At 26.0% G+C, this 25,912-nt stretch overlaps 1 protein-coding gene across 1 annotated transcript in view; it reads left to right on the top strand.

Moving 5' to 3' along the window:
* Positions 1-25,912, top strand: part of LOC107453845 (nucleolar protein 4) — a 66,754-nt gene that overhangs the window by 33,128 nt on the left and 7,714 nt on the right. Inside the window, exons 2-7 of the mRNA XM_016070818.3 lie at positions 2,839-2,982; positions 12,753-13,028; positions 17,853-17,949; positions 20,957-21,108; positions 21,866-22,018; positions 24,555-24,758. Coding sequence (XP_015926304.1) covers positions 2,839-2,982; positions 12,753-13,028; positions 17,853-17,949; positions 20,957-21,108; positions 21,866-22,018; positions 24,555-24,758 — 1,026 coding nt within the window. The remainder of the gene's footprint in view (positions 1-2,838; positions 2,983-12,752; positions 13,029-17,852; positions 17,950-20,956; positions 21,109-21,865; positions 22,019-24,554; positions 24,759-25,912) is intronic.

Genomic DNA, 25,912 nt, shown 5'->3' with positions numbered 1-25,912 from the left:
AAAGGAAATCTATAAGTTTGCTTTCTTTGTATTTTGGAAAAAATCGTAATGTACCCCAGTTTCTAATAAACTGATGCCAACTTAAAAAGAACATATATGCCAATTTTGAATTAGATAATAATTAATGTCAATCTAATATATTTAATTTCCCAACTTTTTTATTAGGACATATTTTAACTTACTTTATTTTATTTGAAATTTGATTAAAAAAATAATAACCTTATAAGTTCAAAAATATGATCTACAAATGGGGGGCTGCTAGGTACTTTTAATTAACTAGATTACTTAAATACATAACTTGAAATAAATACTACAAAAATGAACGTTTTCTCTATGAATAAAAAAAATATAAATTATAGTGATTTGGAAATCGATTGAACTGAAAAACTACAAAGCCATTAAATGAAGTACTTTTAAAATTTAATGAAAATTCCATATACTTTTGTTGCATTGAAAGTAAATAAAATAGACGAATTTATATTTTATAGTTATTGCTAAAGTCATATATTTAGTGTTTTAGATAACTTAATTTATGATTTTTTTTAATTTGCTGCATTGATAGAAATTTTGAAGTGTGCTGAATCATTTTATCGTACTTTTGAAGCTTGATTAACTGATACTGTGTTTCATCTTGAACGGAAATGTAGTTTAAAATACCTTTGTAAGTATTAAGGTCTTTGCTACCGCTCGCCATTGCGCCAAATCGCTATGAAATGGCGACGGAATGAACGGGACTTTTCGCCAAATCGCGAGTGTTGAAAAATAATTTTTTTTTTCGTTTTTTTTGAAAGAATTTGGAAGAGACTTTTTTTTGTGATAACAGATATAGACTTTGCTGCTGCCATGCCCTTATATTCAGTAGACTGCTTTAGAGAGTTTTGTGTTTTTAACTCAGCGAAAACAAAATTTAGAAATCAAATGCAGATAAAAAATGAAAATAATATACCTGTTTGCTTGAACGTTCTGGTTTGGGCATTATACAATGTATACAGTGCAAAAAAAAACAAGAATAACTTTTAGTCTAGTTATCGGATTTTTACGTCCTACGATTCAATCTTAATGGTTCGAGGGAGTTGCTTCAAATATACTAATCAGTTAGCGCAGTTAGTTTTAAGTTACGAAATCAGATACAAAAACTTAATTTCTTAGAATAAACTTACTTTTTTTTCAGACGGATTATTATTCTTGACTCTAATATATAGGGATTAGAAAATAGTTTGACCGGAGAGCGGTCCTAAGTTTGAACCCCTAGATGTAAATTTTACGTTTTGCGTATTTCGCCACTTCTCGTGAACTGTTCAAACGAATTGAAAAATTTTTGCACTCAGTTATAAAATTCATTTATTAAAAAATAATTTACTGCAAAATTTTTTTTAATATTTTTTATTATTTATAATTATTTTATTTAATTAAGGGAGAAAAAAAATTTTGAATTGTAAGGTTACAAATTACTGAATGAGAACATTAAGGAATGTCCTTTAGTATAGGAAAATACAAAATTTGAACGAAATTGGTCGTAAAGTTCCTGAGAAATCGAGTTTTATAAAAGTCAGATATTTAAAACGCAATTTTTCAGGAATTATTCTACCAATTTCAAGAAGAAAAACAGGTGAATTAAAATATAAAAAAATAAGTACTAGGAAAAATTTATTATGTTGATTGCATTTTTTATGTTGATTGTATTTTTTATGTGATAGTATTTTTTATGTTGATTGTTGTTTGTAATTTGATTTTTTTCAGAAAAAAATTCATATTCTAAAAAGTATTAACTCGAGTCGACCATTGATGCTTTATAAGAGTTTAAGATAATATTCTTTTTTTTCTAAAGTATAATTGCTTTTAGTTTCTGTAACAGGCAATTCTACACAGATTTGTAAGAGCGGACGAATTTATTTGGTAACATTATTTTCATTTGGCTAATGTTTTATTCTTTAGATTAACCAAATTGGTAAGGTTTTTTATAAGCAACTGAAAACAGTAGTTAGTATATTAACACCGCTGTTATAAAATTGCAGCAAAATTGCTGAGGTTGCAGCAAATTTGAAACGCATCATAGTTCCGATAATGTTACAATTTTGAACCAGTTTTTCTGTCAGTACACAAGCATTTTAAGTAGCAGTCCAGTTGTTATTATTTTTTTGTATGTTTTGCATCAAACATAGACTGCTTAAAATATAGTATAATGCTTTTTTTATTTCTATTCAATCGAAAGAATTAGCTTATTAACCTTAAGTTGATTAGAATCTTTTAAAGTTGTTTCTCGAATGTATCGTCATCATACAAAATGATTAGTTTTTGCGAATTATGTGCTATTATCATAATTGCTGAGATTTTGCAACTGTTAAGGCAAGTTTAGCCTTTCTAAAACTAGCACTATATATGCTTATTCTGAAAATGGCGCGAAACGTCAATATGGTGAAAAACCACAGTTTTGTGGTCTAATTTCTTAATATTTCAAAACCAACTCCAATGCTGCATAATCTGAGCTCATAAAAATTTCCAAAAACTGAGAACAAGGCCGTGATTTTGATAATTTTCTTCTACATGAAAAAATGTCTCCAAATTGGCGATTTTTGAAAAAGTTTAACAACTTAAAATATTTAAGCTATTTGTCCGTTCTAAATCCTAGATAATTCTTCCCACCAAGATGACATACGAGTATATAGTTTAAAATCGTCGTTTTGCTTCAAGTGTAAGGCACTTAAATTGTGACATTTTTTATTTGACTTGGCGATAAAGCTTTGAAAAATCGAAAAACCATGTTAATTGAATGTCAAGAGTATATATGTTTCTATCGTATTTCTCATTTGTAAATTCTTTTTTCTTTTTCTTTTGTAGAATCATGATAGTGAACGTGCAGAAAGTGTGGTTTATAAGAAAGTTGCTGTTGTTGAAAACTTTTATGACATTATCTATGGCGTCCATGTTGACATGGATGGTCGTGGGGGAAAACATGCTGGCCAAAAAAGAACATATAAAGCGGTAAGTTGCATGCATTAAATCTTATTTATTAAACATTATAGTTTACAGTTTTGATAGAAGTTGACAAATTTCAAAAAGCCGAAACTGGAATGAATAGTTTTCCAATTTGTTTAAGAGAAAAAAATTAACTTTTTCTCTGTTTTTTGCTTCCCAAAAATGCTTTCCAAATAAGAGCCAGTATATTATGGAATGAAAAGTAGCATATCAATTACAATTATTTTGCTTTTATGTAAAGTTTTACTGAAATTTCCGATGCTCGCCCATTTACGAAATATTTGGCATGCATATATATATTAAAGTTAAAATATTAAGAAAATGTGGAAAATAATAAAGATTAATGACAAGTGAGAAGGAGAAAAATAATTAAAAAAAATAATTTTAAAAAATATTTAAATTTTTTTTAAAATTTATCTAAGCAAAAAACTTATTAAAAATCAGTAAAACAAAATAAACAAAAGATATAATCTCTTCATCATCTCACACGAGTATATCCGCAAAAAGGGGTGATATTGCGGATATATTCGTGTGAGCTGATGAAGATATTATATCCTTCCTTTATTTTGTTTTCCGGATTTTTAATAAGTTTTTTTCAGATAAATAATTTTTTTTTTAAATATTTCTAAAAATAATTTTATTTTAATTATTTTTTTCCTTCTCTCTTGTAATTAATCTTTATTATTTTCCATATTTTCTCAATAATTTAACTTATTATATGAGTTTTATATACTTGTAGCTTATGCGCAGTTAATAAAACTTATTCATTTTCTTCGTTTTTCTCTCTTTTCTTTTTATCCTTTTTGTCTTTATTGTGCTATATAGATATATATTTGGCAATCATGTTATGTTCGCTTTGTGTCATTTTATTTTCACTTATATTTTCATAATAACTTTTTTCCAATTATTTTAAAGCGCAATTCATCTCCAGCGGCTTAAATGCTATGATTTGATAGTATTTTTTTTTAAAATATTTTCTGTAGCTTTTTTCATTTTTTATTTTTGATATTTATTTTTGCTTGTATTATATCTATCTTTCTTAAAAGAACAAAATATTTTTGAGGCGTTTATTATCGCTTGTTTTTGATGACTATTTGAACCTGAAGAAGAATCGGTGTCGTTGTTTTCCTGATACGCATTGCAATTGTATCACTTTTTACTTATGAAATATTGGATCTTTATTAATCAGACAACGTGAGTCAAGTTATAACTGGTTCTCAAAATTCACCTAAAACTCATTAAATAGGACCCGATATTTTTTTCCTGTCGCTCTGAGTTTGACCTTTATTGAAGTTTCGGTGACGTTAGATTTTAGCCTTTCTTTGTTTTTTGTTCCTAGGAAAAAGTATCAAGATATAAATACTTTCGTGTCAGTCATGATTAGTCAGTGTCATCATCTAGTAAGATATTTTTAAATATTTTATGAATTCAATTAACATAGTTCGCATTTTGTATACATTTTTTTATTTCTCGATGAGTGATAGATTTAACTGTTTTGTTTAGTTTTGTATTATTTTTTGTCATTAATATTTATTATTATTATTTTTAAGTGTTATGAATTCGATCAACGTAATCCTCATTTTGTATATTTTTTTTCATTTCTCGATGTGCGATAGGTTTAACTGTTTTGTTTATTTTTATATTTATTATAATTTATTTTTATCATTATTTATTATTATTATTATTATTATTTTTAAATGTTTAATGAATTTGATCAACATAGTCCGCGTTTTGTATATTTTTTTTATTTCTCGATGTGTGATAGATTTAACTATTTTCTTTATTTTTATATTTATTATTATTTATTTTTATCATTATTTATTATTATAATTATTTTTATTATCAGTTTTATTATTACAATGGTTAACATATAAGTCTATTACATCGTTTTAAGAATGGCAATAAAAATGCATTCTAAGCTTTTACTAACTAGTTTTTGATAAATATTTAGCAGACATTATTTTTAACTACTTTAACTATTTTTAACAATTTACCAATAATACTAGGAGTCAAGTGTACGGTTGTTAATGAATTTTAAGTTTAATTTCAAAACTGATTAAAATGCAGATCTTTTCAATGTTAAGAATTTTTTTTAAATTTATAATTTATTTAATTGCATTCCGGTAAATCCCTTAAAAATATTATTTTAAGTCCACGTTTTTTCTTGGAATCTCACATCACTTTAGTTATTTGGATTTTCGCATTGTATCATAAAATTTTTACCGATTTTTTGAATTTTTGAAATGAGACAAATCAATTTTAGTCAGGTTTTGATTTTTATTTAATCAAATTTTATATAAATGTACGAAATATTAATTAAAAAACGAATATTAAACTTCAAAGCTTAAAATTTATTGCTCTATAAACATGGCTGAAATTTTAAATTTATTTACGATTTTTTGTCAAATGTTAGGAATAATATGAAAACATAATAATCTATGTAATAGACATAATAATAATAACTATGGAAAATATGATTGAAAAGATGCATATTTAGGTGTTATAGCTTTGACGTAGAATTTTAATTACACATGTTTTTTTATACTTTTTTCATTATTTTGTATAAATTTAGGTCAAAATAAGTGAAAAAAATTATATTTAGCATCTTAATAATATATAGTTATGAAATATAGCATGAATCACCGGTGTCTTTTTCTGAGTTGCGTGTAAAATCTTCCAAATAATAAAATTTTAAATTAGCAGTTAATTTAGACCTAAAGAAACCGTTATTTATCATTGAAATTTCTTTTATTCACAAAATCAATTTTGATACATTTTTGAATATGAATGAAGTTTTTTTTCAAACTACTCTTTTTGGGTTTCATTTTTTAGTATAATTATAATTTCTTTGATCTAATAAATTTTTCAGTAAGTTTTTGACTGTTTTTAATAATTAAAAATACCAAAATATATTGCTTGCATTTAAAGAGTTACAAAAAAAAATATAAAAAAATATATAAAAAGAACACCGGTGTCTCGTGTGTGTTCACGGGATTAACGGATGATATATTTTACACTTTAAGCATGGTTAAAGTTGAAATGATATCTCGATTTCTTGTTAAATATTTAAAGCTGTATACTGACATATAACAAGTAAATAGATGTTTAAAAATGATAATAAAGACTTAAAAATAATAACATAGATTTAACTTAATAATAATTTAACAAAATATAATTGAAAAAATTGCATCCTGGGCATTTTTTTCTTTTAGCACGGGTAAAGTTCTCAGATAAGTCTCCTTTCGTAATGGAGACTTAATAAATGTAATAGAGACTTAAATATATGAATTGTTATATAAATATAATTGAAAAACTTAGCTTTGGATATTAATGAGATAAATATTTTTCACTTTAAATACTACATAAGTTCTAAAATAAGTTTCTGCAATTTTACGTTTGTATCAATATGCAAGCATTTAGCAATGCAATAGAGACTTAATAGTATGCATACAAACTATATTTGAAAGATGGCATCTTAGCTATTAAAGGGTAAAATATTTTGCACACTAAACAATATTAAATTTCTCAAGTGATTTCTATTTATTTGTTATAAGTTTGCAACAAAATGCAAACCAATCAAAATAAAGTATCAGATAGTATTGCATTCGTTATGCATTTTTTAAACTATAGCATTTTTTAAACTATAAAAATATTACATTCTTGGTGTTTCATGATTTCATAAAGGTGAAGAATGGGTAAAGCATGATTTATAAAGTAATTATCATCTCCAAAATATTTTAGGTTATCTTATAGTTTTAATCAAAAATATGTTTTTAAATTTATGATTATTATTCTTGCGCGACATTTATCAGTCATTATATCAGTTGATTTTATATTTTAATACCAAAAATCCATTATATTTATATTTCAGATAACAAAATTTTTATAGGATGCTGATGCTGCCATCTGTAGATTCATTAGAGAACTATGTACTAATTCCTTATCCTTTGATTGATTATTTTACTAAGATTATTGCCCAGACTTTTAAAAACTTTTAAAAACTTTTTCGTAAAGCTTTTAAACATAAATTCTTTTGCTTCATAGAAAAGTTACTTTAACTTTATTTACAATATAATTATATTCTCTCGTATTTTAATACAGAGAAACAGAAAATTCCACATCTATGTCTTTAAAAAAATGCCGACTTATTTTAATGTAAAATTTTATAATTTCTGTTTATTGGGTAAATTGGGCTTTGTTTTTTTAATTATTATTGCGTTTTAAGCAATGAGATTAAAAAAAATTTGAAAAGAATTTGATGATTATTAGATTAATGTTTGAAAATATTGTTACTATTGATTGCTTCCTAAAAATGAATGCTTATTTTATATTTGTAATATTAAATGAAGTTTTTCAGCAATTTTTGTAAAATTTTGTCTTATCTTAACTAGATGTGCTCTGTGTAAAAAAAAATTTCGGTGCTTTTTTTTTTTTTTTTTTTTTGAGGATTAAAGTTTTAAAATTTATGACAAAGAAACAAACGAAGTACAGTTTTATTCAAAAGGGACAGTAGAAATTGAGGATCCCAAATAGAATATATATCATATTCTTACTATTTTTTTAAACTTAAGTAATATCTATTTATTGATCGTTCACATGCGATGAAAAAAAAAAAGAAGAGAAAAACCACATAGTATCCGATTTTTATTTGATGTGCAAAATATAATGTAAAAATTAATTAATATCTAAAAAATATTTCAAAATTTTAAAAGAAAAAAGGTCTTAAAGAACTACTTTAGAGTACATGCTGCCTCTTTTTTACGAATTTTATTTCAACTAGTGTGCAAACTAATACCTTAAAATAATAAAAACTCAATTATGACAGCATAAAATAGAATACATGTTATTAAAACTTTTTTTTATTTTTCTCCTTAATTTTAAAAAATAACTAACTAACTAGCTAAATAAATAAATAAAAATAGGGAAAATGAGAAAAAAAGTTTTTATAATATTCATTTTTAAACTAATAAAATATGTTTTTGATATTATAAATTACTATTTTGTGTAATAATTAAAATATTTGCAATACATTACCCCATCTGTATGAATCATGTGAGAAAAAAAAAACATTAAAAACGAGAGATATTATGATATCGCGAGACATTTTTAACATAAAGAGTTTTAACATCAATTCAATTTTTCCATTATTTTACTTTTTTTCTTCTAAATTTGAGAAAATTTCTTTATAAATACCTTTAATATGATAATTTTTTTTTACTGAAAGAAGGGATTAATGTAAATTTAATCTAACTCTCAGTAGATGGCGACACTTAATATATATGTACGTTTTCCTTCAAAAAATCTGGCAATTTTGTTTTTATTTTCATCCACCAGGAATTAAAAAATTGAAATTATATAAACATTGCATATCATAACAGTTTTTTTATTTATTTACAATTTTCCTTTATTTTTTATAATTTAAAAAAATTTTGTTTCATAAAAAAATTAAAAATTTTTTTGCGAAAAGATTTTTTAATATATTTTCAACAATTATTAAAAAGGGTAATTATTATTATATTCTCGGAATTCATCGCTCCTACAATGACTAAATGACTTAAATGACTTGATAACGTATTTTATAACGCTTGCTACTCTTTCTTTTAAATTAAGTTTTTCTTTTTTAAAACTTAATTTAAAATTAATTTCCGATTAATATTTGCATTATATATCCGATTAATGTTTTCATTATATCCGATTAATATTTTCATTCTTTATGAGATTTACTAACTACAGATTATATAGCTATGATTCTGAATTGGACTAAAGATTGAACTGGATATGAAAGTTGAGTGACATTAGTGTTGAAAATTTAGTGACATACTGCTCCAGTTACAACCGACGTTATAGAGTATTGGTATTAGATGATGTTATAAACTAATCTGATGAAAAATTAAAACAGGAAAAAATAAATATGACTGAATTAAAAGAAAAATTAAAGCATTTCGAAATTGCATTATATGAAATATGAAAAAATTGTAGAATCTTTAAATGACTGAATAAATTCCTTAACAAGATAAATTTTCTTTTCTCTTCTTTCTGGTAACAGTAATGACAAAAAAAGAAAAAAATGCGTGCAAATCATTTAATATACTTATCATTTAATATTTTCACGATTTTACTAACAGTTAAAGTTATATAGTTTAGTTTTACTCAGAATTACTTTTCTAAATTCAATTAGGAGTTACATTAAATGCAGTTCCGGGAAATAAAATTCCCCGACATTATCAATGCAACTGTAAGTATAATGATTTTTTTTTCTCTTTATGATGATAATTTATTATTTAAAATTTTTTTTCATGTAACATTCGTTCTAAATCGTTTTTGTAACCAAAATCACGAAAAAAAAAAATAGAAATTATTTCAAATTAACTATGCTGTAAATAAAATAAATCAGTATCTGCCTAGGTCTTAAAGCTAAGGTTTTCAGTATCTGCCTAGTTCTTAAAGCTAAGGTTTTCAGTATCTGCCTAGGTCTCAAAGCTAAATAAGTATTGCTTAAAGTTATTTTTAAAGAATTAAATTCTTACCTATGTTGTTCCAAAACTTTAATTCGTTCGATAATGGATCCTACAATAAATTAATTCGCGCTGTAGCGTTGTCAAAAAAAAAAANAAAAAAAAAAAAAAAAAAAAAAAAAAAAAAAAAAAAAAAAAAACTTGTTGTAGATGCAATTTTTTGTATTTGCAATTATAGAGCAGTGGAGTCTCAGGAGATAGAGCGCTCGCTTCCCAATGGAACCGCGTTTGAATCCCAGCGATGGCTGGTCGATACGAATTCCGCAACCATGAATTAGAGTCCCCTTGCCATCGGACTAACCACGGGAGGTTTTTGCGGAATATAACAATGTAACTGCTGTAATTTATATTTAATTCTCGCAGAGTAGTAATGTTTTAAATTCTTTTAAAACTGTTTCATCCCTACTTACTATATTTAGTTTGCATTGGTTTTCAAAACTGATTTAGTTTGCGAGTTTAGAAATATCACTCTCAAAACTTTCAGAAGTGGTGACCATATATATATCTTACACATCATTTTATCCGTATTATACAGGCATAAAAAATGCAGGCGAAGATTTGTACCAATCAAATTTGAAAAATTAGTTGCGTTAAAACCGTGTTTCTTTTCTTAACTAACGTTAAAAGTAGTTCTCAGGAACCTCTACAAACTACTGCTTTTTTTAAATCGCATTACTCACTACATTACTTTTTTTTTTTAAAAAAAAAAGTATCACACTGCACTACAAACTTCGAAAAATAGTAGTGACTACAGTAGTTTCACTACTTGCAGTGTGCTACTTCCGGCCCTTGATTATATCTTTGATATTCCTGCTGTTGCTCTCACGCAATATCTAAGTATATTTTTTATTATATTGAATTATACTAAATAAAATTATTTCTAGAGAAAAATATCCCATGTAATTTTTTAAAATTTTTAAAATATTTAATTATTTAGTTTGATATTTAGTTTAAGTTAGTTTTGTATTTAGTTTATTATTTAGTTTAATATTTTTCAAGTCAGTAGAATATTTTTACGGAATGCATTTACACTGCTTCATTTTCCAGCTTTTATTAAAAATACACACTTGAAATATTTTACTCCAATTATTAATAAATAATAATTTAGTTTATTTGTATTATTTATTGCAAATAATCAGTTATTATAGATTCTAGATATATATCATTATCATCTTCTTAATTACTTTTTAAATAATAATGCATTATCAATTGATTAATAATAGCAAAAATGAATCATTTTGTATCTTACAAATCTATAATTTTCATATTTTCTTTATTTGTTTTTAAAAATCATTTTAACTTGTAACTCATATTAAAATCATATTACTAGTACTTGTGCAACATGTAAAATTTTTGTATTACGCGATTCGCACTGAGATTAAGTGCGTGCACTCAAAACCTCCCGAATATAGTTAAATTTACCCAAAAGCATGGTTAATCAAAAAGCACGCTAATTTTTACCGAAGATTTTACTTAATGATGTTTTGTATAATTGACGGTAAAATTTGGTTTTATTACCATATTTTTTGGTATTAAATGAGGTAAAATTTGCTAATTTTTTTATGATATCAGAGCATGGCATAAAAATCATTTATTTGGTTAAATTTACTTTTAAGTTCTGTATTTTTATTAAATGTATGGTAATAAGAACTATAATTTTGTAAACAAGAACTTTCGATAAACCATTACCGCTTAAAAATTACCGAATGAAATTATTTTATTACTAAAGTTATGTTTTTTTAAACCAGAAATGTTATTATTTTAGAAATACGAAAATTTTATCAGAATTTTTTTCTCCGCACAGTAAAACGTAATAAATTCAATTGTCAGCATATGCAAACCATATATAATTTCTCATAGCTTGTAAATTTGCATATGAGGATGCTAACGCTGGTTATAATTTATTCTGAAACTATAGTTTTTAATACGAAATTTCGTGTAATCTGTAAAACGAATGCTAAATGCAATGCATAAACATAGCATGCTCTCTCTTTTAAAAAGTTACCAATTATAAGAGTTACCAACAAGAGTTAACAAGAGTTAAGAGTAAGTTTTTATGAAATACAACTACATAGTAGTACATCTCATAAGTATTTCTCATATATAAATATATATTCACTAGATGCTAACACTAATTACACTTTATTTCAGAAATTATACATTTTAATGCATAAGTGTAACGAAATAAACATAGGTAAAATTCTGTACACCCAATCCCATTTTAACATTTCATGCCCTTATTTGGAGAGTTAGCGAAATGCCAATTCAAGTTGTAACAGTATTTTCCATAAGTATTTTCAATGCTATACTAATATATAAACTTGCATTTGGTTGATGTTAGCAGCGATTATAATTTATTTCAGAAATTATTTTTTGAATGCACAGTTTTATGCAACAGGGTAAGGAATGTTAAATCCTGTGTCTTATCGAATTTCAACATTCCATACTCTCATTTGAAGGGTTGGCGGAATACAAATCTTAAATTATATAAATGTACTAATCTTCAGGCTAACCGTGGGAGGCTCTCGTGATCTTCCTCTCCATGTAACACAAATTCGGGTTAGGTTCATCAAAAATTCCTCCATGAATGCAAATTTCTCCCAATACTCGATCCAGGAGTTCTCTTGTCTTCTGGATTGGGTTCAAAATTACAAGGCTACGGAGTTGAATATTAGTAGTCGTATACTCATAAAGTTGTGTCGGTTATTCAACGACGGTTATTAAAAAAAATTTACTAATATATATTATGGAACTAAATAGTACTTCTCATAAGTAATGCATTATAGTTCCAAGTAGTATTCCTCAAAAGTATTTTTTTATGTTATATAAACTTGCATTCGAGGGATGTTAGCAGCGATTATAATTTATTTCATAAATTATATTCTTTCAAGGAAGAGTTTTGTGCAACTCGATAAGCATATGTTAAAGCCTGTGCACAAAAGAATTTTAACATTTTATGCTCCTATTTGAAGAGTCGTTGGAAAACCAATCTTAAATTGTATTGATATACTAATATGCAATATAATTCTGAATGGTATTTCTCATAAGTATTTTTTAATTATATGAACTTGCATTCAAGAGATGCTAACACCAGTTATACTTTATTCCAGAAATAAAATTTTTTAAATGCATAATTTTGCAGAATAGGATAAACATGCATAAAACCGTGCTCACAACTAAACTTCAATATTTCACGCGTTTTATTGGTTGCAGGAGTTTTTGCATTTTTCAAGTGAACGATTTCTCTAAAATTTATTGCAGATTGCGGAGATGTATTCTTTTCTTCCACGTGAAGCTGTGACCCATTTCTTAATGTCGTGTACGGATTGTCAGAAGAGGATGCATCTTGGAACAGCAGAGCAAAAGACGGGCAGTAACCATGACAACGGGCAGCTCGAAGAGAGCATCAGTTCTGTTGGGGAGGAAACAACAGATTCTTTGCACATAGACTACAGTTTACCCATCACTACAACATATCTTAAACACATGAGGAGTCTAGGATATTCCGATGAAGAAGCTCTCAATCCTGATCGGGAGGTAAGGAACATCTTAAATCAAAATTTTCAAAAACATAAGAAATTGTAATTATTTTTTCGATTTCGGCTATTAAAATGTTTTAAATTCTAAAGAAAAGTCTTTGAAAAGATATTCTTTAAATATGATTATGTTTGGTGGTGGTTCAAGAACTCCTTTGTAATTTTTTAATTAATGGTTTTTATCATAGTTAAATTAGCGATCTATGTATTCAGTAGATTGTGTGTTTTTGAACAATTTATTTGTTTTTTAAAGAATTATTCAATAATAACGAAGGAAATATTTCATAGATTTCAGGAGTAGACGATTAGATATATTCTAATTATTTTTTTGATTTTGGCTATCAAAATGTATTAAATTTTAAAGAATAGACTTTGAAAATAAATTCTTTAATTACGAGTACGTTTAGTGGTGGTTCAAGTTATTTTTGTAATTTTGTTTATTAAAGTTTTTCTTCATAATTTAATTAGAAATTTGTGTTCGCATCTGTTTCTATATTGCATGCTTTTACAATTTTTTTTCCTATTTTCTTTAAAAGAATGACTCAATTAAAACGAAAGTAAGATTTTAAAGATTTAAGAATTAGTCTATTTGAAAAATTGTAATTATTCTTTCGATTACACTTCGAAATGAACTAACTCTTAAAGACTTTTAAAAGAAATTATTTCAGTATGATTATGTTTGGAGGTGGTTCTCTTTCGTCATTTTTTAATTAAAGTTTTTCCACAGACCAAAATCAGAAATTTCTGTATATAGATAATTCTTTATTGCATGTTTTTCAAACTATTTCATTTTTTAAAAGAATTAGTCATTGCTAACAAAGGTAAGATTTCATAGATTTCAGGAGTAGTTTATTTATTAAATTCTATTATTTTTAATGATTTCGGTTATTAAGATGCATTAAATTCCAAAGAAAAAACTTTGAAATGAAATTCTTTAAATATGATTATGTTTGGTGATGGTTCAAGTTCTCTTTTGTAATTTTTTTAATTATTACAAATAATTATTTTTTCATAGTTAAATTAGCAATTTTTGTATACAACAATTTCTACTTTGTATGTTTTTCAAACAATATTTTTTAAAGAATTGCTCGAAAATAACAAGGGTAAGATTTCATAAATTTAAGGAGTAGTTTATCTGATAAATTGTAATTAATTGTTTTAGATCTCGGTTATTAAAATGAATTAAATTTGGAAGCAAAGATTTCGACAGGGAATTGTTTAATCGTGATATGTACTCCATTTTTTTCTTCGTCATTTTTTTTTAAATTAAAGATCTTCTTTATAAATTTATCACCAATTTCTATATTTTTGACATTTTTATTTAGTCAAAAGAATTATCTAATAATAATTAAAATCTTTTATTAAAAAAAGTGCCAAAATAGCTTCTTCAGAATATTTGTTGCATTATTAAAGTATGAAGCTTATTCATAAAATTTTTATTGTTCTTTTAGACTAATTAAATTTTCTTAATTTAGACTAATTAAAAGTTTTTATAGATAGTCATTCTAAATTACGGATAGTATTCTATATCAAAATCATGATTTGTTATGAGAAATGTCTTACATTTTTGCTAAAAATTGATATAAAATTTTTAAATTCCAGCATTTTTAAATTCATTAAAAGATAAAATTACATCCTTGCCTTTTAATAGCTCATGTTCAACCTTTTTCCCATGAGTTTTGGAAAATTAAACTAAAACTATCAAATCACGAGGAAAAAAAAACTTTCGATATAATAGATTTCTAATTATACTTTTATCGTCTTAACCTCAACTTTTAACAATCATTAGCTATTTTAGAAATTATTTTTAATTCATCTCATAATTAAAATTTTCATTTTTCAGTTTCCTTACATGTTAAAAAAATAATTCAAATTTTTTAAAAATTGTTTTGAAATGCTCCTTTTGAATGAAGTTTTGTAAACTTTTTATGTCGTTCGAAAAATTAAAAAAAATATAAAGTAAGGTGTATTACTTTAGAATCCATCCTCAGTAAGTTGATTAAAGCAAAGGAATCATTTTATAATTTTATTTCAGAAATTTTGTAAAAATATTGTAGTGATTGGGAAAAAAATGACTTTAAAGAAATAAATTTTCTAGTTCCTTTTTCATTGTTAAAAATATCTGAAACTACAGTTTTTTTATTTTGTCCTACATTGTGACAAACTATTTGCTTATGTTTTACAAATACACTAGTGAAAAGTAAGTAAAATCAGTTTTGATAAACACTTATAAGTAATTAAAAATGATTATAATAAAAAATGATTATAACATGTATGTAATACGATCTTTCGTCATATTAAAAATATTGCGAAAATATAAGCCCCTACTGTGCGAAAATGTTACAAAGTAAAGGGAAATTTACTGCTAAAAAGACAAATTATATTTTTTTAAAATTTTTATTGCATACTTCAAAGTAATGAAAATAAGTTAAAAATTTTATTTAAAACCTTGATTTTATTTAAAACAAATATGAATTAAAAGTTATGTGGTAAATTACTAAATTAAAAATAATGGAACCAATCTTATTTTTGTGAACTATTAACTTTTATAAACACGGAGAAATGCAAAACAAGTAAACTTAACCCAATAAATGGTTCTTTTGCCATGCTCTACAGTATCTGGGTAAAATTATCAAATTTTACGACATCTTCCATACTTTGTGATGCATTATAGAACCATATTTTATTGTTATTTTCATCAAAACCTCTAGCAAAGTATTTCGGTAAAAAATACTGAGCTTTTTGGTTTTTCCTTTGCGCCATAAGACAGTAAATTTATGAATTTTTCTTAGTGTGGTTTGCAATGAATAGTTTTCAATTTCTCTGAAATATCACTGAGCATGTTCTACTATCTCTTCAATTGTTTTTCACTTAAATTTCTGGAATAAATAAAATTATACAAACTAGAAATATTGATCGTGGAAAAAAATGATTAGAAAAATAATAATTTTTTTCCACAATCAATTTTTCTCACGTCTTTCGATTTCCATGTAAGTATATTATTCATTGTTATAAGTTATTTTGAGTACAGTGTTGCATAAAAATTGTTAGGTAAGTTGTTGACATTATTTTGTAAAAATTTATGATTAATATAAACAGAAAATAAAAACAAAATAAATAAAAAATTGAACTCTGAATCATTAGTAAAATGTATTTGTTAAATGTGGTCCATCTAAATAATAGAAAAATGATAAAAATAACTATGAAAAATAAAGATTAATACAACCTATGCGTGGAAACTATCTAAGAATTAAAATATTGAAACCGTAGGACTTATTATCTTTAGGAAAACACGGGATTCCATAAAGATCTTTCATTCTCCTTCATTTATTTCGATAGATTTAGTTCACAACCTCGTATGATTTATTTGTATTTCATAACTACTTTGAATTTGGCTCAGCCCCTTCCGGTTGGCGTGTTATTCAATTCTATATTTAATCCAATCCAAATCTCAAAAGAAAGAAAGGGTGGCTCTGGTTATTTAAGATTTCATAAAATTTTTTTATGAACTTCACATTGATTTACAAACGATATTCTTAAGGAATTAAATAAAGATTATACTAGCAGAAAAGAATTTCAAAAGAAAGAAAGGGTTGCTTTGGTTATTTAAAATTTCATAAAAATGTTTTATGAACTTCGCATTAATTTAAAAATGATACTCTCAAAGAACTAATTAAAGATTATACTAGCAGAAAAAAATTTCAAAAGAAAGAAAGGGTTGCTCTGGTTATTTAAGATTTCATAAAAATGTTTTATGAACTTGACATGATTTAAAAACGATATTCATAGATTTACACTGTTAGAAATTTCTCGGAAAAATTGTTAAATAACAATTTATTTAATTGTTATTTTACCATATTCAAACAAAACAGCCTAAGGACCACAAGTAAGATGGCATTCCAACTGTTGACTGGGCGAAAAACCAATTTATTAATTGCTTCCACATAATACAGTTAAACAATCAGAATTTTATCACCCCACTAGGCTCACCTAACGAAGCCACTCAGTTCTTTGTTGCTGGGTATATATTTTGAGGGCTAATCTGTCAATCTCATGACCAACAGAACGGGGGTTCGAGTCCCATCGTTGACACTACAATATTTCCTCCATTCCCTTCAACACATGATGAGTTTCCAGCGTAATGCACTTCACAATTTATGACCCTTGATTATTAGAATACGATACCTCCATTCACCATAAACCTGCTTAAAGTAAAAATGTCTAGTATATCCCATGCCTTACGATAGGTGAAACAACCAGGTAAACTAAGTAAATCACATTCAACGGTTCACTAACTATTTCCAATGCCTATTACTTAACGTAAAGATTAGTTCCTATGTTTTGAAACCATGCTAAATGAAAAGGGTTAAAAATCATATAGTTTTGGATTCATGGTTTCTTAACCATACTAGTTGAGTTGTGAACTGCTTCAAAACCGTGAGCGTAAAGAATGTTCTTTTTCGTAAACTTAACTGTTAATTGGATGGACAGACTGCAGCAGGCTATTTTGCCTTAATTTTAGAATGGAAATTTTAATAGTGCATCACCACGCTGAGACCACTACTCTGTTACTTTTGCAGATGACAGATTCGTGCTTTTGGTATGGTGCCAGCATTATAATATTGCTAACGATCATGTATTATGCATTTATTTAGTAGTGAGAAAAGAAAATTGAATGATCATCTCCGTGCATGATGTTAAGTAAATTACCTTTCTAACTTATAGTGTCACAAAAATAATTTCTCCTTTTATTGCCTCCTACCCTATTCATTGAAATAATTAATAATTTGAAGATAACTGAAATATCCCCAATTATTTCTGATAGGATTCCGAGGATATTGAAAGCGAGATCAGTGAAGAACCTAATACTCCGCTAAATTCAACAGGACAAATTAGTTATGATAGTATTTCTACTAAACCAGGTAAGTCAAGAATAGATTGAAAAATAATTACTTTTATTTTTTTAGTCTTTAACGTGTATACAGATTCCTACCCTTATAATCATGTAACTAACAAAAAAGAAATTGATTAAATAAAAATTTTATTTGGTTTAGGCAACTGAAAAAGAATATGAAATTCAAAATTTGAAAATGAATAAATAATAATGATAAATAGGTGAAGATTAAATTAGATTAGTTTGAATAACGTTTAGTTAAGTTAAAACTGCTTTATTTACGTATATTTAAATTTCTTTTTATTTCATCTGAATCTTGGTTTAAGTTTTAAGTGAAAAAAACTTTTTGGAATTGAAAATACGACAAAAAAAGTGCTAGAACAAGTAAACTAAATAAAAGAAAAATCTAATTTCTAATCTTTAACTTCACTGACAGGAAAATTTTTTTAAATTGATTTAGATTGTCTTTTGCAAAACTTTATTTGGTAATATAGTTAAAACACAACATTTGGTATAATTTTATTTCTTTTAAATTAACAAAGTTGTAAACCAAATTATATATTTATTAAGTTATTAATTAATAAATTTATTCAGTTCGAAAGAAGCAAGCTGTCATAATGAAATTAAAAAAAAAATTATTATTTGATTTTTTTTTATTTTAATTAATTTTCTAAATGAATTAATTTTTTAAATTTTAATAGTTTATTAATTTTAATTTTTCATTTATAATTTGTAAACGAAATTTAATTTTTTATTTAATTATTATTCAATTTATTATTTAAATTTTTTATTCATTTTTCAAAAATTATTTACTTTAATTAATTCTTAAACATTATTTAAATTTTTATTTTTTCGATGAAATTTTAATATGAATTAATTTTGTAATTTGCCTTTCATTTTTAGCATTTTGATCAAATTTTAATTTTTATTAATTCTTATGAAAAAACTTTCCATTCTAAAAATAGTTAAAAAAATAAGCATTCAAACTTACTATAATTTACAAACTATTACTTTAAAAAACTTATGAACCTAAAAATAACTTATTTAATAATATATTTTTTTTCACACTGAACGCTTAAAAAAATAAATTTAAAAAAATAAATTAAATGCTAATATTTTTTTCGAATTTTGAATGTTAAGTTTAACAAATTTCTGAAGGATAATGTTTATGCAAAGTGAAAAATATAACATTTACTGCTCATAGTAGGCAGTTTTATCAAAAATAAGTAAAATATATTTGTGTGATATGCCTCTTGGTTTGTATTTATATTTCTTTGTTTGAAGTCTAAATCACTTGCTTTTGATGGTAAGTTTAACAATGAAGAATGTTGAAGATTTTTGGAGGCTTTTAATTTGCGTCATAGAAATAAACACATTGCGTTAATTTTTTCACAGTATAAAACGCCTTTAAAATGCAAAATCTTATCATGAATTGGGATAGAACTTCGATTGTATAAAAAATGGTGGCTTTGGAATCTTTAACAGCGTGTAGAATTTGGTGGTAATTCCGAAACCATTAGATTTGCAATATGCATTCATCTTAAAAAAAAACAAAGAATTTATTTCGAAGAGTAAATTTTTATACAGCTGGCAAAAATTAAATATAGTCCTTAATTTTTAAACCTGAAAAAACAATAAAGTAATGCAAATTGTCGATTCCGATATTCGAATTGTCGATATTTAGATTTCTGTACAAGAATATGGGCTTCTCACTTTTAAAATAATAATGACATTTTCGCAAACTGTAAAAACTTTTTCAACTTAAATCACTTAAAATAAACTATGTTAGATTATTTGTTCTCATAAATCAGCCTTATAGCAATCTTTATGTGTATTGAAAATAAAACCGTCCCAATAAAACTACTGAGTATTAAAATTACTTATACATGAGTGTTCCAGGCAATCACATACATAACATTCAAAAGAAATAGTAATAAAGTGTTGATCTTTTATTTGCTGATTCTTAGCGTAATTAGTTCCTCACTCATAAAATAAGGTTTTCTTAGTATTTTTCAATGTAAAAACTGCATTTGGCAAGGTAATACAAGGTATAGTATAAATTTCCCTTTCTAGTACGATAGTTAAAGATATAGATTGCGACCTAAAACAAAGTCATAAAACTGAATTAAAAAGTTTAATAAAAAGTACCAATGTATATGGTTCAAAGGAGTTAACCTCAAATTTGCTAACTAATTAGTGATAAATATTAATTAAGTTAAATAAGTACAAAAAAGTACTTTGCAATCGAAAAAATATGGTTGAAATAGAAAGAAAGCGGTCGAAAGTTTGGACATCTTAATTTTAATTTCACTCTTTTTTTTGTGTTTCGCCACTTTTCAGGAACTTTCATAGAAAATATTAGAATGATAGAAAATAAATAAAATAGAAAATACTAGAATAGAATTTTCATAGTAAGAAACTTTTGGCACACTACCATGTAATTCGTTTTTTCAAAGATAATCTCGTGTAAATAATAATTTGCAATAATTTCGCAATTATTTACATAGGAATTATTATTACGGCATTATTTTATAATTTTTTTATAATTATATTTCCTAAGGTTTTAATTTTTCTAAAATTGTGCAGCAAGCATTTTTTTACATTATTTAAAGCTATGTAATTTTAGATTACTTAAAATACACATTTTTGTTCAAAATATAAAATTTGAACGAAATCGGTCAAATGGCTTCTGCGTTTTAAAATTTACTTAAAAAGCCTTATTTATAAACTTTCATGCTAGAAGAGCAATAATAATGAATTGTTACCTGATTTTTCGACAGATGCATTGCTATCTGCATTGCGTCGTTTCATTTCCAGACAGGGAAATTGCTGAAATGAAAGTTTGTAAATGTTTATATCGATATAGAGATTATTGAAATACTATTATTAATTAATTTCTCTGTGGCAGATCCTCAAATGGTGAAATTTGTAAAGTTTTAAGTTAATTTTTATATTAATTAGTATTTGGTGTTAATTACGTGTAATGCCCGTTTGAAATGCTTTTCCCCCCTGTTAAATCTTTATAATTATTTTAGAAGATGCAGTAGACAGTCCAGAGAGTCAGAAGTTGAGTGCATCTCGTCAGGTTAAGCCAATGCAGTGGTGCCAAGAACCAATGAGCGAGGAACCAATTAATATGATTAAAGGAACTCTGCCAAACAGCCATGAAGATCAGTCATTTGATGTAGTGGGTATCTTTTACTAATATTGTCTTTGAATAAGTCATGAAATCATTTCTACAAATTTTAAGGTTAATTACCAATTAATATAATATCCTTCAATACAGCATGTATGAATAGTGATAATTTTGCTTACTTACTTCATTTTATATAAAGTCATAATTATATGCTCACGATAAGTCATAAATTTTGATTCGAGGGATTTTATACGTTTAATATGTAATGAACATAAAAGTAAACACACTTGTGTCATTTTCACATACTTTGACTCTGAATCAAAACAAATATCTTTTAATTTTTATTACGGTACATTATATTAGTTAATAATATCATAAATTTATTAAGCAGATAAGCATTATAAGAAAAGACAGAAAATAAATAAATTTAGACTTGATAATTTAGACTTATAAATTTAGACTTTTGTGCTTTCTTATGACAATAAACGGATTAAACAAAAGTAATATATATATATTATTTTTTGCTAATATTTAATTTAACTCTTAAGTTTTTATTTGTATTTAACAGTGCCTTAATAGCGCTTGTAATGGTTTTCTAAATTAAGTTGAAATTTATGTTTATATTTGTTATGATATGTATGGGTCTATAAATAAACTTATGGATGTATAAATAAATTCATACTTATATTTGTATCAGATAACTCTTGTAATGGTATAATTTTAATTCACACTATTTTTGAGAATTGTATCACAAAGTCGTTGTAATGGTCGCATAAACCGAACTTACACATGTATTTATATATGACAGAGTTCTTGTAACGGATGCATAAAGCGTGAAGCGTCTAGTACTCCAGATAATTTATCAGCTGGTACAAAAGAAGAAGATGATGAAGATGAAGACGATGATTCAGATAAAATTGACATTAATCGATATGATCCCGAAAGACTGAAAGCTTTCAACGTATGAGTTTATAATATTTATAATTCAGTACTGTTGGAATTTTTTATCAGTTTATGCATGGAATAATTGTCTTTAATATTATGACGTAACTTAATTTTTTGAATCAAGCTGTTAGGTAGAATTGTTTATCTCAATGTTTCTGTTTAAAATATGTAAATATTGAGAGTCGTGCAATAAAAAATACATTTTATTATGCTACTATAAATTTTTTAAATTTAACAGTGAGATCGCTAAATAATATAATTACAGCGATAATTTTTATCTAAATTTGTAAAGAATTTCTATTTTTTTGTATAAAATATTGCAACTGTTGTTACTGTTTTTATTTTTAATTAGTCTGCGGGAAATATTTTAAAATATATTGAAGTAAACCTTTTGCTATGATTATCAATTTTACAAATACCAGATGACAAAACCGGTTAAAAATGCAATTGATTAAATTCAAAATAGTTTTACCGAATTAATATAACTTATTTTCCCAAGATGCTAGTTGTAATAGAAATACTTGGTGCAGTAACATTATTTATATAATTATGTTAGTACCTGGTTCTTTCTCTAATCAAAGCAGTTGGATTGTACACAGTTAAAAATGGCAATAAAGTTACAAATAAATTGGATTTGCCATGTTATTGCACCAAGCCCTTTGTTTATAAATCGTGATGTCCCGAAATCACGACACTATTTTTGTAAAAAAAAAATTAACTTTAATTCAACATTATTATGCAACAAATTTTTGACAAAATTATTTTTTATTTTAAAAATACTCTTCTTAATAGTAAATTTATGGAAATAATAGCTAGCCAGCCAACCTTTCAACTGATACCAGTGATTGTTTGTTAAAGTTCTTAATTAGTATCTAGGGACCATAATGAGTTTATGCACATAAAAAAGTAAACATTCTGAACAACTTTTATCTAATGATTAAATTTTAAGGTACTGAGACGCAATATTAATGTACCGAGGATCTAACTTTGAATATGCTAGTTAGTTGGAGAAGATGATCTTTTAACTTACGAAATCAAACACAAAAACATAATTTTTCTGAATAAACATGTAATTTGTTCAGACAGAATTGAATTCTTGATCCTCAAAATATGGGGTATAACCTCAATTTGAAAAATATGGCTTGAATAGTTTCAGCCGGAGGGCAGTCAAAAACTCATAAAAGTGGAATAATAATATGTAAAAATATATAGTGTTTAGGTTCAAATCTTAGTGCTAGATTCATGTTTGACTCATGCAAACTTCATGCTTGATTCTTAATACTAATGATTTTTAAATTATATTAAATTTAATGTTAAAAATTTGCAGATATTGGAGTTAAAAATAACTTATATAATGGTTGATGTAAAAAGATTTCAAACTGAAAAAACTGTGCTGATGAAATACTCAAAATAAACATAAAATTGAAACACCTTAAATAATTTCAGACTTAATAATTAATTTTAACGTAAAAAGATATATTGTTGAAAAATCTATTTTTTTTTAAAATTAAATTTTAAATTATTAATTGTATATATGATTTTTGTACATTATGGCATGGTTTTTAAATAAAAGTTAAAAATTAGAGATTTTTTAGTTAAATAGTTCCTTTCTAATAACAGTTAAGGCAGGAAGTGAAATAAGGTTGTTATTTCTAGCAAACTTGTCACCCAATTCATAATAAAGTTTTGATTTTGCTAAAAAACATATAAAATTCAAATTCATTTAAAATGTTTAAACTTTAATTTGACTGTTATTAATTAAAACAAATGAAAATTAAATTTTGCCTAAAATAACACAATAATAAATGAGTTTTATAATTGTATGCAGCTGCTTCGTACTCTCGTTGCGATTCTAGAGCTATAATGAAAAATGCAAAAAGTAGAATTTACATTGGGAGCGCTTAAGAGCTTTTCTGAATAAATTATTCGAACCCATTGCAAGAAACCACCACGCGTTGATGGCCAATATTCTGAATCTATCAAAAAAATTGTTTATTCAGAGAAAATAAGTTTTCATCGATCATTTGCAATTTAAGCCTTATTTAACTGTAATAAAGCAAAATATACTGTAAAAAATTCTGGAAAACTCAAAATACCGGATTAAAGTACCGGTAAAATCAATTTGACCGAAAAATCCATTTTTGCCAGAAAATATTATACTGTAAATTTTACAGTAATATTTATTTAATTAGAATGATTCAGTGATTTTGCGGTAAGTTTTACTTAATTACGGTAAATATTACTGAAAAAATTACGGCAATTTTGAGTATCGGTACTTTTTACCGTAATTTTTACAATACTTTTTACCATAATTTTTACAGTACTTTTTATCGTAATTTTTTCCGTCTTTTTTACAATGTACTTTTCTTACCGTAATTTAATCCGGAATTTCTTACAGTGTTTCTCAAATAGGCTTCACTTATATGTAATATATTTTAGTACGTGAAAGTGCGTGGGGTATACGTGTGACTGTTATTTTAGAAGTTATTGAGTATGTTATGCGTAATGTTTTGCCTTTGTGGTTTGAAAAAAAAATTTTACTTTTGATTTAGATGTTTGTTCGACTGTTTGTGGATGAAAACCTGGACAGAATGGTTCCTATTTCTCGTCAACCTAAAGATAAAATACAAGCTATTATAGATTCTTGTTCAAGACAGTTTCCAGAGTTTGGTGAGAGAGCAAGAAAAAGGATTCGAACATATCTAAAATCTTGTAGAAGAAATAAAAGAACAAGAGAAAACACTAATTGGGAAATAGTAAGTAGAATTCCAATTTACTATTTTGTTCAAGTTTTTGAACTTGCAGTGATCGGTACATTATTTACAAGCATAAACTTTTTAAGAACTTAAGAGAGTTTTCAGGTCTAGAAGCGTGAAGAAAAAAAAACGAATTGTCTATTTAGTATTTCGACACCTTATACTATGAAGTTCCTGTGGGCTAAACCATTTTGTCCAGAAACTCATTTAGTTGAAAAATGCGATCATCGGATCGGCCATTCCGTGTCGTCGAAGGCTCACGGCAATCAGGGCAGGAGGCAATCAACTTCATATACGAAAACTTGCTATATGACAAATTATTGAAAAGATGTGTTGGCGTGAACAGTCAAAACAACAACTAATCGTTAAATTCGTTTATTTGGATGTTCTTTACGGAAACATATGGTCAAAATTACCAATTATTTGGCTACGGTGATCCTCAATCACGGTTTCAAGGTGATTGCCCGCATGATGGATGTCATGGATATTCGAGTTGGCAACACGACATTCGAGTTTTGCAAACGTCACAGCGTTCAAGGCGCAGATCGCCTTGAACGCTCGGAGCACAGCTCGTCTACTTCCAGCAAAGAAGCCAGATTTACGGTCCGGGAGGATGGATCGGGGTCAGATTTACTGCCAGGGAACTCAAAAAAATGCTCCAGGTTAATTAGTTTGATGTTGTTTTGGAAACTTGTAGAGAATTGATGGAACCAGCAAGAATGGAACCTTTTCCAACATTAAAATTTTTTATGTACGTTTAAATGACATTCGATTTTTGTTATTTGTTTTCATATGGCCTCCATTTTGTAAGAAAATGACCATTTACAGACTTTTTGGTTTTAGCTATAGCTACATTCATAATGGTTAATTTTTTGCCTCGCCTGTTTGAGATTATACAGTATGAAAATCGAGTTACGCTCATCTATCAGTGCTCGGCGTGCTCTGCCACCTTTGCCGTCGTTTTCTGAAAGATGACGAAATAAAACTAGGTAATCATTACATAGCTTATTTTTTCACTTCACCGAAAAAAAATTATAAAAATGAGACTGAAATGGGACCTCTAGACCAGAAAACCGCTTTAATATTGGAAATTACCTTGATTTATACATCTTTTTGCAAATGTGCAAGTAATATAATTTTCCAAGAAATGTTTG

Source organism: Parasteatoda tepidariorum, chromosome X1 (genome assembly GCF_043381705.1).
Source record: "Parasteatoda tepidariorum isolate YZ-2023 chromosome X1, CAS_Ptep_4.0, whole genome shotgun sequence".
In the NCBI taxonomy this organism is placed as follows: domain Eukaryota; kingdom Metazoa; phylum Arthropoda; class Arachnida; order Araneae; family Theridiidae; genus Parasteatoda; species Parasteatoda tepidariorum.
This window is presented reverse-complemented; position numbering and strand designations above follow the sequence as displayed.